The sequence below is a fragment of the Anopheles nili genome, chromosome 3 (assembly GCF_943737925.1).
Source record: "Anopheles nili chromosome 3, idAnoNiliSN_F5_01, whole genome shotgun sequence".
Taxonomy (NCBI): domain Eukaryota; kingdom Metazoa; phylum Arthropoda; class Insecta; order Diptera; family Culicidae; genus Anopheles; species Anopheles nili.
The window spans coordinates 20,465,807-20,481,623 of NC_071292.1; the positions used below are offsets into that span (position 1 = coordinate 20,465,807).

The window sequence follows — 15,817 nt, forward strand, 5'->3', positions numbered from 1 at the left end:
ACTTCACTTCTGGATAGCCTCCCACCGATCGGCGGCCCAGCTGCTCCATGTTGCTCCATGGTGTAGAGTAGTTTTTTTTTTTGGTTGAAATGGTATAGCTTTTCCAGTAGATTCACCGCCGCGGCAGCAATCGAGGATCGAAGATCCGTTGCCCACCCTCCCGATGCTCGTTTAGTTTTGTTTTGTTTAATTTTAATTTTAAATTTTTCACATCTACACGTTATCCGTAAAATACCTAGATGCCTAAAAATGTCGCCTTCTAATAATACAAATATAAATTAAAATTTTAATCCAAAATTGCACCTTATTCTCATTCACGTTCACTACCAACTACGCGGGGATTTCTTTTATGGGGAATCGTTTTTTTTTGTCATCCACGGAAAGCTCCTCCTCGCACCGGCTGCTCGCTAGATGATGCAATTGGACATTTATCGTACGCTTTCTAGTGTTGTGAATGTTTAGTCATGATCATTCCTCACGATCGCCTTCTCCACGCTCGCCCATCTGGCTCTGGTAGCAAGTATACACCTAACGTCACCATAATACACCTAAAGTTTATCGATTTCGCTCCGCCCTCGTCAGAGTAAGAGACGTGCCGAAGACTTACTCTTAATTTACAGGTTAATATTTATGAGTTTTTTTTTTCGTTTTTCCTTTGCTTCCTAAAGATAAGTTTCTTTTTGTTTTACAATTTTGTCTGGTATATCGTTAGTAAATTTTCGTTCCCTCGCGTATCATCCTTGCCTGCGTGTCTCGCCAGCATGTAGGGTTTTTTGCCATGTGTGTTAATGTTTCCCATGCGATATATTGCAACAAAGAGATCAAATGTCTTGCATATGTGACTTACGGTTCTTGTTTGCGAGTTTGCAGCACAGCGTTGATGTGTATACTGAAGATCGATCCATAGCGATCGCATTTGATCTCGTGGAGTGGAGTATTCTGCGAATACTTCGTATATTCTGCTTCTGCCATGCCTTCTTGCCATGTGTCGCTGAATCGTTGCCACTCGTACTTACGATGTCAGCAGCGAAATGAGTCAACAGCAGGTATAGATTGAAAACGAAACAGAAAACTGCACTGAAATAAGATCGATCTTTCGATAGAGGTGGTAATGCACATTGTTTGTGTGTGCTCTTGTCTTCATTCCAAGCCATGGACGGTTTGCATTCATTTTTCGTTTGAGGAATGATTGAGTTGAAATAAACTAATTGTTTAAACATTTTGGTGATTTTTTGTAAAATAATATATCCCCTACAGAGCAATATATGAGATTGATGCCAAACATCGTTAGTGGAAAATGATTCCATGTACGCTTGCTAAAAAATCGTTACACATAATCTGGAAATAATAGAAAAAAAATCAATAAAATTATAAATAAGTATTCAACACAAACTAAAAGAATGTAACCACATAAATCTACTGTAAAGTATTACAAAACCAACCAACGTACCAAAGACACGATGACCAAACGAACACAGGAAACAGAAATCGAACAAACAAAACAGAACGGATAAAGTAACACAAACAAACGAAAAGAAAATGTACGAAAAATTGAGTTTTATTCGTTTTAGCTTTTCCATAAATCTTGCTCCTTTCATAACGTTATAAATTTTACTCGATACAGGTTTTATCGTCATTGTACAAGAAAAAAAAGTGTTCCCCCCTTTTTTTTAGTTGCTGCAAGCTTTTGTGTCTTCTTCGTCAGCTGTAGCTTGTACACAAAAGTTTTTACACTTAAACACATTTTTTATCAGATGCTTACTGATTTTAGCTTATACTTTCGCTCTATCGAACAAATATATTACACTTAGCAGCTAATCGAAACTAAACCAACGCTATGCCATTGCTAATAAACTTATAACAAACCAATAATAATAACCGAAGAAAGTGTAAACCAACCGACACGTAATACCACCACTGTTCATCATCAACGGTGAAAAAGTGCAGCTTTTGCAGTGAGTTTTTCTGCTCTACGGTCGAAGTGCCGCTTGCATGTTGGCTAGACTCAGTAAAATAGGTGGTCTCCGGGCACCAAAATTTTTCCTGAACGTACGTGTGTTTGTAATCGACTCCAATCAATACCGTCACCCAAATACAGACACGAATGGCGCAAGCTTTGTTGCTAGCTCTAGAGCTGAATCAGTGGTTGCCGGAGACACCAAGCGAATGGTGCAACATATCGTTGCAGCTTTTTGTTTTGCTTTACTTCTTAGTAAAGCTTCCTGAAATGAATATCCATCGGTTGGTTGTTTGCGTTCTTCCTAAGAGCTACTTTTTACAAGTAATCTGTCAACCCCGACTCAAGCAGGTGTTGCCTCTACATATCATTTCTTAAGCGCCACGGACATTTCCAACCGTACAGAAGGAAGATGTGTTGGCATCGTGGCAACTTCGGTTTGTAGAGAAAACTTAAAACGAAACATTAGCAACAACCCATCTTAAACGGGTGTCGCTTAAAACGCAGGAGAAAATAAATTGGTAACTTGAATGATACACGTAACTTCTTCCATTTTCCGCTGGCGATGTTTGACATCGATTCTCATATGCTTTTGCTCCTTCTCTGTGATACGGTCAGTGTTCATGTTATTAGTTTCATTTTTGTATTTCCCTTTTTTTTCTTTATGCTTGCATTGCATTTTCAGCTTGTTGTTATTTTCATATTATCAAACGCATTTTGTGATTTTTTTTTCTTTTTTTTCTTGCTTCTCTCATTCGTTTGCGCAATTGTTTTCCACATTTTGTTGCACTAAATTTAGAACAAAACTCTTTAGCGATTAAACCCAAAACCAGTATTATACCCAAACTAATAAACTAATAAGGAAACCTCGCAACATTTGTGTTGCTCCGGTGAAGCGGCTATGATGCGTTAGTTTTACGATTAATTTTGACAATACATGTATGTATATTCGTATGCTAAGCCGAAACATTTTATGCTAAAGAGCGGGTGAATAATAATCGTGCGTTAGTGAATCAAAATTCGCGCACCACACGCTGAGTTTTCCGATTCTTTTTCTTACCATTGCGTTTTACGGACAGATAGAATGTCTCTTGATGTTGTTGCAGCGAATGAGGATCTCTCTCATTTATGCGCGTGCCGTTAGCCAATGCCGATGAGAGACCGTTCTTTGATTATTCGAACATACCGTAAAGGGTTTTGTATGGAAAATGACGTTTGATCGAACATAAAATCCATGCTTGCTTTCGGTTCATATTCAGACGAGCGAAACGTGTACTTCTTCGCGGGATGCTACAATGGAACATAGCGCTTACAAATATGGGCGGTTGCTGTTCAAGATACAAAACTGCAGCATTGTATGCGAAAAGTAAAACGACAAATAAAATGATACAGCATGCAAGACGCTGCGAGGATGCTGTTGACGGTATAGGATCGGTTTGCATCGTTACCAAACAGTGTGGTGTGTCTGTGTGTACTTTTAATCTATCTCCATAAAAGCTATTTTGATTAAATGTTAAAACGGTGGGATCACATTTGTGCCTCGGTGCCGCCGACCAGTGGTTGCGGCGACACGAGCCACAAACTTGCACGCTTATACATTACGGTAGCCCTTTAGGTGAAGTACTATGTATGGGTTAGAGATGATGAACCGATTCGGCGATCGGTGTGTTTCGTGTATGAACGTAAAGAGCAGCATGAATCTTGAGCTATTTCTATACCGTCATTTTTCACTGTTCGAGTAGATGAAACTAAGGGGTTGCACGATTAGACGAACTAAACGAACTTGGATCGTTTGCGTTAAACGACGAACACTAAAAAGTACAACAAATACACGGATTGCTGGCTCACAGCTTGAATCATGACAAGTCCGTTCAGATCTTATTTCATGCAAATGATAATGTTGCAAGTTTTGTAAAGCGGATCTTGGAACCGGTACGTTCAATGCAGATTGTAATTAACGTTCAAATCTTCTCCATTCACTGTTTGTTTCTCTCAATCGCAATCTTTGTTTCCTTTCGTTTCGATCTCTTTCAATCGGTATTCTGTTCGATTCAGGGTTTCAACTAATGGACATACTTGGTTCGAATAACATAACGGCAATGAATCTCTAAATTAATTTCAACTTTATGTTACGTTACAGAATTTGCTGTTTTCCAGTACTGTAAAAGGGTACTGCTTGAATTGCTATCCTGTGTCTTCTGTGTATATTCTATTTGTATTATCAACTGTAAATAGTTTCCATTCGTGTGTAGTTCCGTTAGCTAGATTTGCATCTTCTCTGTTTTGCGGTCGTTCATTATTGTGTACTGTGTCGCGCCCTTCCGTTTTGGTTTCGATTTTCACAAAATTAAAGGAGAAAAATCTTTTCCACCGGACTATTGTTTAAAGTATCGCGTGCGTGCAGCACTTGCACTAACTGAACTATTATAGTTTGCATTCCATCCGGTTGCATGGGGAGAGTATGCTTCCCCTCAAAAGAGCATGTAAATGCCGCGTGATAAATAAATAAATTATCTGTTTCATTACGTGATAGTGTATCTGATTATTTGCAATAAACCGGATTCCTTCTTTGTGGTACGCTTTTTGCTCTCCGCCGGAAAGCTTCACATTCTGTCTACTCGTTGCTATATAATATTATGTGTATATTTCGTTAACGGTATACGCGAGTCATACCATTTCAACTGCACTGATGAAACTGACGTTTTGCTTTCCTTGATCTCTGTCTGCTTCCACTGCACATGCTTCTAAACATCGTATCCTTCATCTTCAGGTGCCACTAGGGCCCACCATCGTGATAATCGACCACGGTAGATTTGAAAGAAGCAAGTACAAGTGACTCTAGCGAGTCATTCAAAAGGACAGCTCCAGAAGATGGAACAGACAAATAATAAATATAATGTAACATTCGGAATACTGTGCTTAACTGCTACTACTGCTCTGGTTCTTTATAAGGCCTTTTTATGCGAAGGTGAAGTATTCAAACCCAGGGGAAAGCTGCTTGGAGCACTCGATCGTCGCGCAGTGACTTCGGGGAGAAAAGGAACCGGAACACGCTGCCGCCTTTGCTGGTACAATAGGCTTGGTATAGCATCTACAACTATTGATTTGCGTTAAATAGGCTTCGAGCACCCGCGGTCAAGAAACGCGGGACAGTAAAAAAAAACTAATTCAAAAAAACGATAATAGTAAACGCGAGTAAAAACTAACATCCTATATATTGCATTGCCATACGCATTAACATCTACTGAGGTAACAATAAATAACAGTCTCTTCGGTTGGCTCCCGTTTTGAAAACGAACAAAATTACACAGAGCTACGGTTCCGTCGGCGGTTCCAGCGTGGTCACGTTTCTTCTCGCTCCCTGCCGTCACACGTGGCGTGTGATTATTGCATTCTCGTACTCGCAGCTCGCTTTTCCCCGTGCACATTCACTTACGCTTTTTCATTAACGCTCAGTTGACGAGCCCCGCATTGCACCAGGATCCATCCGTCGAAGTGTCCTAGCGTGCGTGCGCATCAGATCGTCAACAATGAGAGAACAAAAATGTTTTATTAGACTAGCTTATTGCATAGTACCTATTTCCTTCAACTCCCTTCCGCCGCACGGGCTGGGTATTGCCAGTTCACCAGGTGAAAAACTCAGCACCGGAAAAAAGGTTAAATATTTACACCGTTTTTTCTTTGTCATTCTATTTCCTTTGCCTGCTGTGTGGTATAGTGTTCTCTCGGACGGGGGTGCCGCCACATGCACATGAAAACGAGTACGATTTCGATTCCGGATTGAGGTCTTGCTTTGCCCTCCACAGTGACTAACCTTCGTTCTCCCCTAAAACATCCTCCTCCGTGAAAGCCTCATTCGCTGTCGCTGTAGCCTCGAATGGTTCTGTGTGGTAGCCTCGATAGTGCATGATACGTTAGACTAACATGTGAAGAGCGAAGAAGCTACTCGACACGTTCTTCATGAAGGTGACACCGCTCCTCGTCCTGCGTATCGTTTTCATCCTTTCCCGCCGTGGCTTTGAATCTCATCCAGGCCGGATGAGATGGTGTGGTATTTGGTATACGTAGATGTAGAGATTAGTTGTATTGTGTATCGAAAAGCAATCCAAAAACAGTATTCCAAAAGTATACGCGTCGTATGGGTTTTCCTTTTTTTTCTCTCTCTCTCTCTCTCTCTCTCTCTCGTTTGTTGTAACGTGTTCACGCCAGCTCCCCGCCGGGATCGTCGTGCAAGCTTGTTTTCCCCCTAGGAAGGCGCTCGTACTCTTTTCGCTTGAAATAATATACATGAAACGGCATTTCGTGAAGCGATTTGAGTGATTTTTGTTAAGAAGAATTTTGAATTTTTCACATCCGTATCTCTTTGTCGTATTTCACACTGCTCAGGCCCTTCATTCCGTGTGTCGCTGAACCGCAGTACTTGTGTTGTATCTCGTATCTCGTTCGATCTGTTAGATCTTGCATCGTGTGTCAATGTAAAGAAAACTTGTAGTACTAATAATGACAGTAATAATATGACCAACGCAAACAACGAGGAAAACAGAAAATTATAACATTTTACGTATCTCTTTTCCAGTTTCGCTGTGTATCGCGCTCCTTCCTGCCATCACTTCACTAGCTTACGCCGACACAAAAAGGACTGTTTGTTTCTTTTTACAAATTTGTTACAAATATGTGTGTGTGGGTACAAATCCCGTTAAGTATATCTCGTTTCCCTACGCGCTAGATAGTATAGAGTTCTAAAGATAATTTTGCCCACGTTTCTTAATCGCAAATGTTTCCATCTTCCTATATTGATTTCCTCGGCACAATACAGAACCCTTCGGTTCGCGCACAATGATGACACTTTGCTTCACGCGCTGTCCCGTACCACACCACCACCACCACCTGCCTCCTACTTGTGGCCCGCGATGTCTGGTAAAGCAGCAAAAAATGCGAAAACATGTAAAAATAAACCACCCACAACTTACTCAACAACGATCATGAACCCCTGAGGAACTGCAAAAATTAAAAATGTAAATGCCACAAATCAAAACGAACTCGTGATGGTGTTCTTTCTTCTCATCGAGCGAAGTCAACGTCATTCACGTTGGGTGGTATGGTTTAGTTGTTGGGAGCGGTGCCCAATGAGGCGAATCCTGGCGCCTCGGTGCCATTTGCCCTTGTGTGACTATTTTATGCCGGTTTATGGGATGACTACAGCTCGTCGCACGTTGTTCGCGTAGCCGGTTTGCATCACAACCGCTCGTGTGGTTGCAAATGTTCTCTCGTTCGCTACCTCCTAGTTAATTCTACAATGTTTCGTTACATTTTTATTGTACCTGAGTGTGTTGCACTTGTGACTAGCTGAGTTTTTTTCCTCCTGCACTTCGCGTTTCCGTCCTTCGCTTATCAATATCTATTATTTCTCGGTTCACTTTTACTCGTCATACTTCTCACCTCAACCCATGCACTTCTCGTGCGAGCTTCGCTTTGAACAGCACGAAGCTGAATGCCGTGATTCGTTGAACATTGATGAGCGCCTCGAAAAGATTTGCAAGTAAAGAAATGGAAAACGATTAAAACAAAAGCGCAAGACAACACGCTTTTCCATACAAAAAAAAGGAAATTATTAGAAACTTCAATTGTGGATGCAGATTTAAACATAAAAACATAGCATCATTTAATAGGAGAAGAAAAACAAACAAAACTCTAACAAATCGTTTCCAATGATTTGGACATTATGGCCTATCTTACATGTGCCACATTCGTTTTATGAAGCAAACAAAATTGTCAATCGTATCGTATCATTATGCAAGAAAGTTGGCGTTAGTTTTACTTTCTCTCTCACTTTCTCTCAATGCCATTGTGTCTTTACTGTGCCCAGAAAATCATTCGCACGGTCCATCCCATAGGGTGGACAGTAGAACGGACGCTCTAACCAACGTGTGGAATTATTTTTTTTTTATGCTGTCACTCAAACCAAACACCAACCCAGTCTGTTTAGCCAAAGATAAATCGTTCTCTTACTTATTACGTGCCGAAAAATCATAGATTACGAACGCGAGCAAAAATGGCGTTTCCATGAAACATTTCCTGTGCCCTACATCTCTGCTGACCTCGCGATTACTGTTCTGATAAGCATTTTGCTGGTTTTGAAAGGGAAAAAACAAACAACAAACTCACACTCAGTTGTAATGTACAGCTACTATGCGCACTTCTGCTACTCTCGCTTTGCAATCGGTAGAATTTTGTCTTAATTGCCTAAAAGATGAATGTACCCATTCCTATGCATTGTTTTTATTTTACTCGTTTATATGTCCGAAAGGATTCGTGAACTCTCTGTCCGTTTTAATATTTCCGTACTAGCGCCAACAAAAAACAGCAACGAAAACATCATTTGTTTACTCTTTATCTCGCTCATAATTGAATTTAGAATTTTGCTTAGAAATTTTGCTTAATAATTTTGAAAAAAACTTGCGTTTTTTATCCATATTGCCTAAACATACTATTTCTATGTTACGTTTTACCTTGCACTAACTAAATATACTTTTTTTTTTATTCATAGTTGCCAAAAGGGGGGATACGCCAAAGGTTGTGTTGAAGCGTTTCGTGATTTTTTCTCTTTCTTCTTTGTTCCTTCCTATACTCATCGTTTGCCAAAACGTTAATTATGAACCAATAAGCCAATCCATACTCGCCGAAAACAAACAATAATTTAATTATTGCTGCTCATCGCTGACGTTGTTGCTGCTTTTGCGCACGGACTGAGTGTTAGTTTGTTCATGATTTTTCTGCAGACACCTCCGTTTATATGTTCTCGTAATTTTTCTCTCTTATATGCACTCAATTTTGTCGTATATCATTCATCGAAACATTCTACAGCGTGTGTGTGTGTATGTGTCTTGCTAAATTTTTGCTTCTTTACTCATAATTGCATACTTTGCCAAATGCCGCACACACAACTTTCTACTTTTTTAATACATCGAAATTTTTCACATCTCTTCCATCTCTTCTGCCAGAACATGTATGTACATCAGCTCACGAAAAACCAAACAGTATGCCTGCCTTTCCCTGTTCTCTGCCTACAACACGCTTTACATATAATTTTGCCTTATAGATCATTTACCAAAAATGAAGTGCTCCTAGCGCTTATGCATATGAACGGTTCCTACCACACACTTTATATACTGGGTTTCCCATTGTGTACCTTTCCATACGTATATGCGTAACTAAACCGTTTTGCAGGGTTTTCTGGTGGTTCGAAATCTAATCCATTCTCATTATTACTTCGCGTGTGTTAGTGGTTTAATCTTATAGTTTCATGTTAGCCAGCTCTTGCATCATTCGCATTCGCATAAATTTTACATCGCTAAATTTTGCTTCCACAGTATGATTAGCAATCTTTCGTTCTACTTAGTATGAATAACCTCGCTAGTTAATGTTGAGGTCGCTCTACATTCCACCTCTTCCTCACTGCCAAAATTTAATTTCATTAAATTTCACACCTGGAGCTATTTTATAGCTTCCGCATTTGCTTCTGTATTTCTCTCACATTGTACTGAAGATGACGACATCGGCGACGAGAAGTAACCCAATCAATCAAAACTGCCTCTCCTTCCAGCATGTTTCTCCACTGCATCGTAGCGCCGATGCTTAGCCGTCCGCTGGAGGCCCCCAATGTAAATTTACACCAGTAAATTCACCTATTGCAAATTTACCTATTTACATGAGATTATTTCATTCAACCCTTGCAAGTGGTCTGCCTGTCTTGATCTTATGAACTAAAGTTTTAAAGTGCTCGCACTCTATGCAACCTTTCCGCATACCATCGAATATGTTATACTTTTTTATGTTTGCTTATCAACATTATTTGCTTTTGTAAATTTAGTTTTTCTCCCTTCCATAATTTCACTCCAAAACGCTCATTAGCAATTTTTGCATCTCTTCTGTTTCCATTCGACGATTTTCCATTTCGCTGCTTCTTTGTCAATCTGTCATAAATTTTGCCGCCCAAATCATATATGTGTACGTCCGCTGCTAGGATTTTGTGCATCCAGTTAAGGTACCGTCGTATGTTTTTGTTTCTTAGAATTTGAACTTGCCAAACCTTGTAATTGAGTTGCGAATTTTCCTCCCATTTTCATCAATTTTGTTTTTTTGTTTCCGCATCATTTGCATCGTCATCCTTTAGAGACCCAATGGTGTGATTTTTATCGCCAAACCGATCGTCGAGTTTTTCATAAACTTTTTCTGAGTACTGCCTGTATGTGTGTAGTAGCTTTTCACTTCTCTGCCAACTGGAACGCGTAGGATTGCCATTTTTTATCCGAAACATGTTTTATGCTTAATATTTTGCATTCGCAAGCACATCAAATCAAAAAATACTTGTCGTTACATTCTATTACACTATGCGGACACTCTGGGTTGAGCTTGTTTCCCGGTTGAGACAAAATCGTTTGCGACAACTTAAGTTTAGCTACACTGTGCGATGGTAGTATATGCTTGAAATAAATATTATCCATAACCTGAAACAATGGCATTCCACTTGTATTTTTTTATGTATTGTTTGGCTGGAAGGGATTTAATGCAATTAAATGTCAATGTGTAACGATTTGTCCAGATGCATCGGGTTGAAGGAGAACCTCTGTTCTCTTGCTATGCTATATCTTGATGGCTGTATGCAACAGATTCTCTTCTCTTGTGGTCTCTCTTTCTCTCGTTTATCTTTTCTCTTCGTTATGTCTCTCTTTATGCTTAGACCATTTGAATTGTTTATCCTTTATACTTGCGTATTGTAACCTGATTTGTAAATGTCTTTGAAGAAGTACGTAACAGTATTGATTTTGTCTATTACGTTTTCTTATTGCTTAAAATCAAGAGCTATTTAAAAATTAACACAAAATGGCGTTTCTGCAGACGCGCTGTTTAACTATTTCTACAGTACGTGGAGGTAGTTGATTTCAGTGTTCATTCTTTTTGTTTTCATTCGCGTACGTATTTCTACGTTACTCTATGTCTATATTTTTTTACGTTTACAAGTTTGCATGGTCGCTTATTTACTTTAATGTATGTTCGCTGCATAGGCTAATGTTACTATGTTTCGAGTTTGCTTTAAGGTTTTTAATGTGTTTGTATGCTTTGCTTTTGCTTTCCATCCAAGCATCACGACTTATCATAGTTACGTTTGCTTTCGCTTTGGAAGAAACCAGTTCTACGGATTGTGGTAACGAACAAAACCATAAACATAAAATGTAATCCATTTACATCGTATAAAACGAATAATACCTAGTGGTGTTGTATTAGAACGTGTAAAACAAAGACCGTTGTTGCATTGTGAAATGCCTGGCGGAAAAATAGACCCGTTTGTGTTGGCAGTTGTCTTTCACTATGTAAATTGTTTGTAATATCATTCATTGATATTGTTATAATTACAGCGCTCTTCTTGTTACGCCTTGTTCTAACAGTTGAGTAAACAGTTTCAATAAGGAAAAAGTGTGCCTTCAAAATCAAACAGTAGTTGTAGCACGAGAAACAGAAACAGGCTATTTTAACAAGAAACGTAATTCTGCGGGGTAATGCATCCTGCAGAAAGGATGTCTCAGATTTGTCTTATTCCAGCACCGACCCGTGTCGGTGTTCGTGTGCTAATACAACTATGTTTTCATTGTCGACGATGATGCGAATGATCGATATCGCGACTTGCGTTTAACTATATGATTCTCTTTAAAAATTGAACTAACGGATTCTATTTCGTTTAAGCGTTTGACGTCATACTTAAGGGAAGGTTCGAGGGAAGCATATTTATTCTTCGTGTGTTATTTACCATTCTCAGTGGGTATAGAGTTCTTTGAATTAAATTAAGCTTGAATCAAAAATCAATAGCCATCCGGAATAGCTTTTAGAAAAACGTAAACAAGAGAAAACTCATTCAAAAAAAAAAACAATCTTACTACGCTATTGTACAAGAAAATAAAATTCATCTGCGTTATGCTATAATAATATAAGAAACAATGATAGCATCTTTTCAATTACGGTTTTGCCTCTGCTAAATCTTCCGGTATTCAAGTTGCGGTAACTTCGGTTCTATTTGTAACGGTAAAAACTTAGCTTAAATTATAAACAAAAAAAAAATTGCGGAACTCCACCCAAAATGATGATGCTTGTGAACATTCCTACTTTGTTCTGCGGGTAGTTTAACTATTACTTTAAACATTTGCATCAAGTACGCTGCAATTATTTCAATTGTCTAGCTCATGTTTATGCTTGCCTCTACTTGGTTTTACTTCATCGAAGGCTTCTCATCTTAAATGATCATAGTTTAACTAGTTCAACTGTTTATGTTTCGTCCAGAAGCTTATGCTTTTCACGTGTCGCAACCATAGTACAACAGGGACCCATCGAATGTTGTGCGCTTGCGATCGCCTCACGATCGCCTCAGACAAAAGACACCTGTGCTTCGAAATTCACTTGCGAATTGAAGACATCTGGAAACACTTGTAACGATAGAACTGCTCGATGGAAGCCTTTACTACGTTCCGTAAAACCGGAATAAGTACAGTTCCCCCAGACCAGATTCGATGAATAACTTGAAATAGATTGGTAGATGCTGATACCGCCGGTCGGGACTTCTAAGCTGAACGGACAGACAGCGGCACGTGAGCGTGAAATTAGGATTAAAGCAGAAAAAAGACTTTCAAAGTGTGAAATCATGCCAGTTGAGGCTGTGTTTAGTGTGTCGGAGAAAGAATAATATGCTATACAAATGAGATCATTCAATTGTTCCAGTAATCGGTAGTTGTGGTGAGTGAAGCATTGCGAATGGCAACGATATGAAGCGATATTGCTTGCCATTAAGCTCAACTGTTTGCTCGCAGAACCGATCGGCCCATACTGTTTTGTTTGCCCTCGTACTCCTGCTCGGTTTCAATCATTAGGAGAAATAGTAATCATAGAAGTAGTAGTACTAGTATGAATTGTATTTAAACTAGAATCGTCTATTTAATAGGCACCAAGTTTCCTTTGCATGTTGTTCCATTAGGTTTGCTCTTCTGTTGAAGATGGTTGACTGATAAGAGATTCCAGTGATCATTCGGAACCCTTTGCTGGCAAATACGGTTATGCTATTGCACGACAAAAAACATCCATTGCGGATACGTTCTTCCACGATGTAAGCTTTTGTCGTGTGTTCTGTGTTTTTCCACTCTCCACAGACAGCCATATTCATACACTGCCTGTCGTTCAAAATGTCTTTTGAGTTGTTTGTTCTCTATATTAACTGAAAGCCTCATCTACTACAGATGATAGCTAACTTTCTGCGCAACGCGTTACCCGCTTACGCCCAGCCTCACATTGCCTACGCCTGCTGCTTAACGCTCTCTCTCTCTCACTTTCTCTCTCTTCCCCTTGCTTGACAAATACATGTTGTATGGATTTTGTAGATTAGGTTTAAATATACTTTCATATATATGCATAGTTAAATATTTCTCATTAAGCTATCGATTTAATCCCTCCTATTTCTGTTTCCCTATTTCTTTATCAGCAGGTACATTTGTATTATTCATAAAAAGTATGCCTCTAACCATTGCGTTGCATTTAAATTATGATACTATTACAAGATCCATATTAAAGATATCCATATACATGTATGTACTACCGATTCTTCCATCTTACTCATGCCCCAATGTCGAAACAAAAACCAAAAAACTATCCCACTATGAAGCGAAACGAAACCATCAAAATCAAACGATCGTGTGAAATGAGAGTCGTTCGCCATTTCAAAGGAAATGCAAATCTGATACAGTAAAACAAAACAGCAACCCATCTGGTGGTTGAGTGTTCTAGCGAGTTTTAATAAAGAACGAAAAAAAAAAAATTAAACAGAATTATAATTGTCTATCAGCTAATATTTCCTATGAATCTATTCCCTTTTTACCTATATGGGTTTGTGTTTATGTGTGGCTTCGTGTACTACATGAGCAAGATTCTATTAGAGCTTTTGTTATGGGGTTTCTTCCGAGATTTTGTAGAAGAAATCCCTTCATTCAAACAAAACCTTTATTAATGACACTTGTGGTGATTGTGATTAAGTGAAAGAATAATCAAACGAAGGAGAAACCCTACGTGGCGTGTAATATAAATCAGATAAGTGCCCACATCGACAATGCCGTAGAACATACGTGAAGGCATCCTGTCGGGAGAGTTGTCCTACGCTGGCAAAGTAAAGCTAGTGTCTGTTATCGCATAACTTTAGTGCCTGGAGTTTAAATAAATGTCAGAGTAGATAGAAGTCTTTTTTCTGCACGATGCGTTGTAACAGCGATCACGATGGATCTAATGAAATAATGAGGTTTTATATGATAATTGTAATAATACGGCGACGAAAAAATAAAACGTCGGTAACTTACGTTTACATGTTTGGTAACAAAACAAAAGTATTTCTTGTTGCACGAATGCTCACTTATTGCATCGTAACAAGTGATAGTTCTAGCTGAGCAGAATACGACCATTTCTAAATTCCATTTCTACCAATCTATTTCGAGTTAAACAAATCTTCCAGCATCCTTTCTTCGACGCTAGGATAGCAGAAGTCGATACGTATCATGTACGTACTCTCCCGCCATACACTTGCTCCGCATCAACATTAGTTACACGTTGATACGGGGTGTCTTTTGTCCGTCACATTGCTATAACAATCGATACCGTCCCATGCGTTTGGGAAACAGTTGATGATATCATGGTACTCTTTTGCTTTAACAACGTCACACCTTCCCCGTTGCGATCTGCACTGGGAAGCATATGATCGTCGGTTTCATATCACTGTTACCCTCGGCACCTACCTTAGACGAAATAAATTTCGGACTTCCCAGCTTGTTTTACCTACGGGGGCATTTCTTTGCCACATGCCACATTTTAACGAATTAAACCCATGCCTCGATGGATTGCGAATCCGATGCGCTGCTGCTGGTGGTGGTGATGCTGCTGCTGCTACCGCAACTGCTGCTCTCTCGAAGGATATTGAGCTGATGGTGTAGTTTCGCGGGCAGCTCGGCACCGTAGGTCGAAGTGTGTGTACGGTTGCATGTATCGACGGCTCTGGATGGCGTTCACTGAACGGAGCTCGGCGCTGCGGTATGGCTACTACACGATGGTGCAACAATTCGTTTACTAATTATAGGAACAACAACGGTCCAACGGTCAAATCCGCCTAAACTGGGCCTACGGAAGAGTGGGACAAGGCGAAGGACCAGGAGATGAAGTGGAAGAAGGGTTCAAGGAGTAGGGCGGACGAACAGAAGGGGACGCGGAAAGCGGGCAGCCAACTCGACGTCCTGCATCACGCTGCACCACTTAGCTGTGCAGCTGGCTCGGCATAAACTGCGTCTGCTGCTTGTGCTCCCGCGCGATGTGCCTTCTGACGGTGTTGTTGCGCGTGAACGTCCGGCTGCAGTACGGGCATGGCACGCGGATGCCCTGATGCCGCTGGCGGATGTGCGCCCGAAGGTTCGTCTCGTAGCCGTACTGCCGGTCACAGAGCGGGCACTGCAGCTTTTTGCCTGGAACGCACAGCAAACCTTGAATTAGCGACATTCGCTGACCGCTCCTTACACGAGCCGGCCGAGCCGGGCGAAACAAGCCAAACTAACCATCCGCCGTGGTGACGCTTTCCCGCGGTGTGCTGATCATGCCCAGCATGTCGACCGATGGTATCGCCGCCTCGAGGCCACCCTTCACGTTGATAAACCCAACCGGTGTCGTAGGCGTGGACGGTGCCGATGATCGCAGTGGGGACTGAATCGGTCGCATTTCCATTTTTACTCGTAAATCTTCCGCGCCAGCCTAAAAATGTGGAAAACAGCGCCCGTGAGACGTGGAAAACAA

General features: G+C 40.4%; 1 protein-coding gene across 1 annotated transcript in view; it reads right to left on the reverse strand.

Annotated features, from left to right (window-relative positions):
- Positions 1-15,286: 15,286 nt before the first annotated feature.
- Positions 15,287-15,817, reverse strand: part of LOC128726120 (zinc finger protein chinmo) — a 32,395-nt gene continuing 31,864 nt past the window's right edge. Inside the window, exons 5-6 of the mRNA XM_053819908.1 lie at positions 15,583-15,775; positions 15,287-15,510 (exon numbers count right to left, since the gene is read on the reverse strand). Of these exons, the coding sequence (XP_053675883.1) occupies positions 15,287-15,510; positions 15,583-15,775 (417 nt within the window). The remainder of the gene's footprint in view (positions 15,511-15,582; positions 15,776-15,817) is intronic.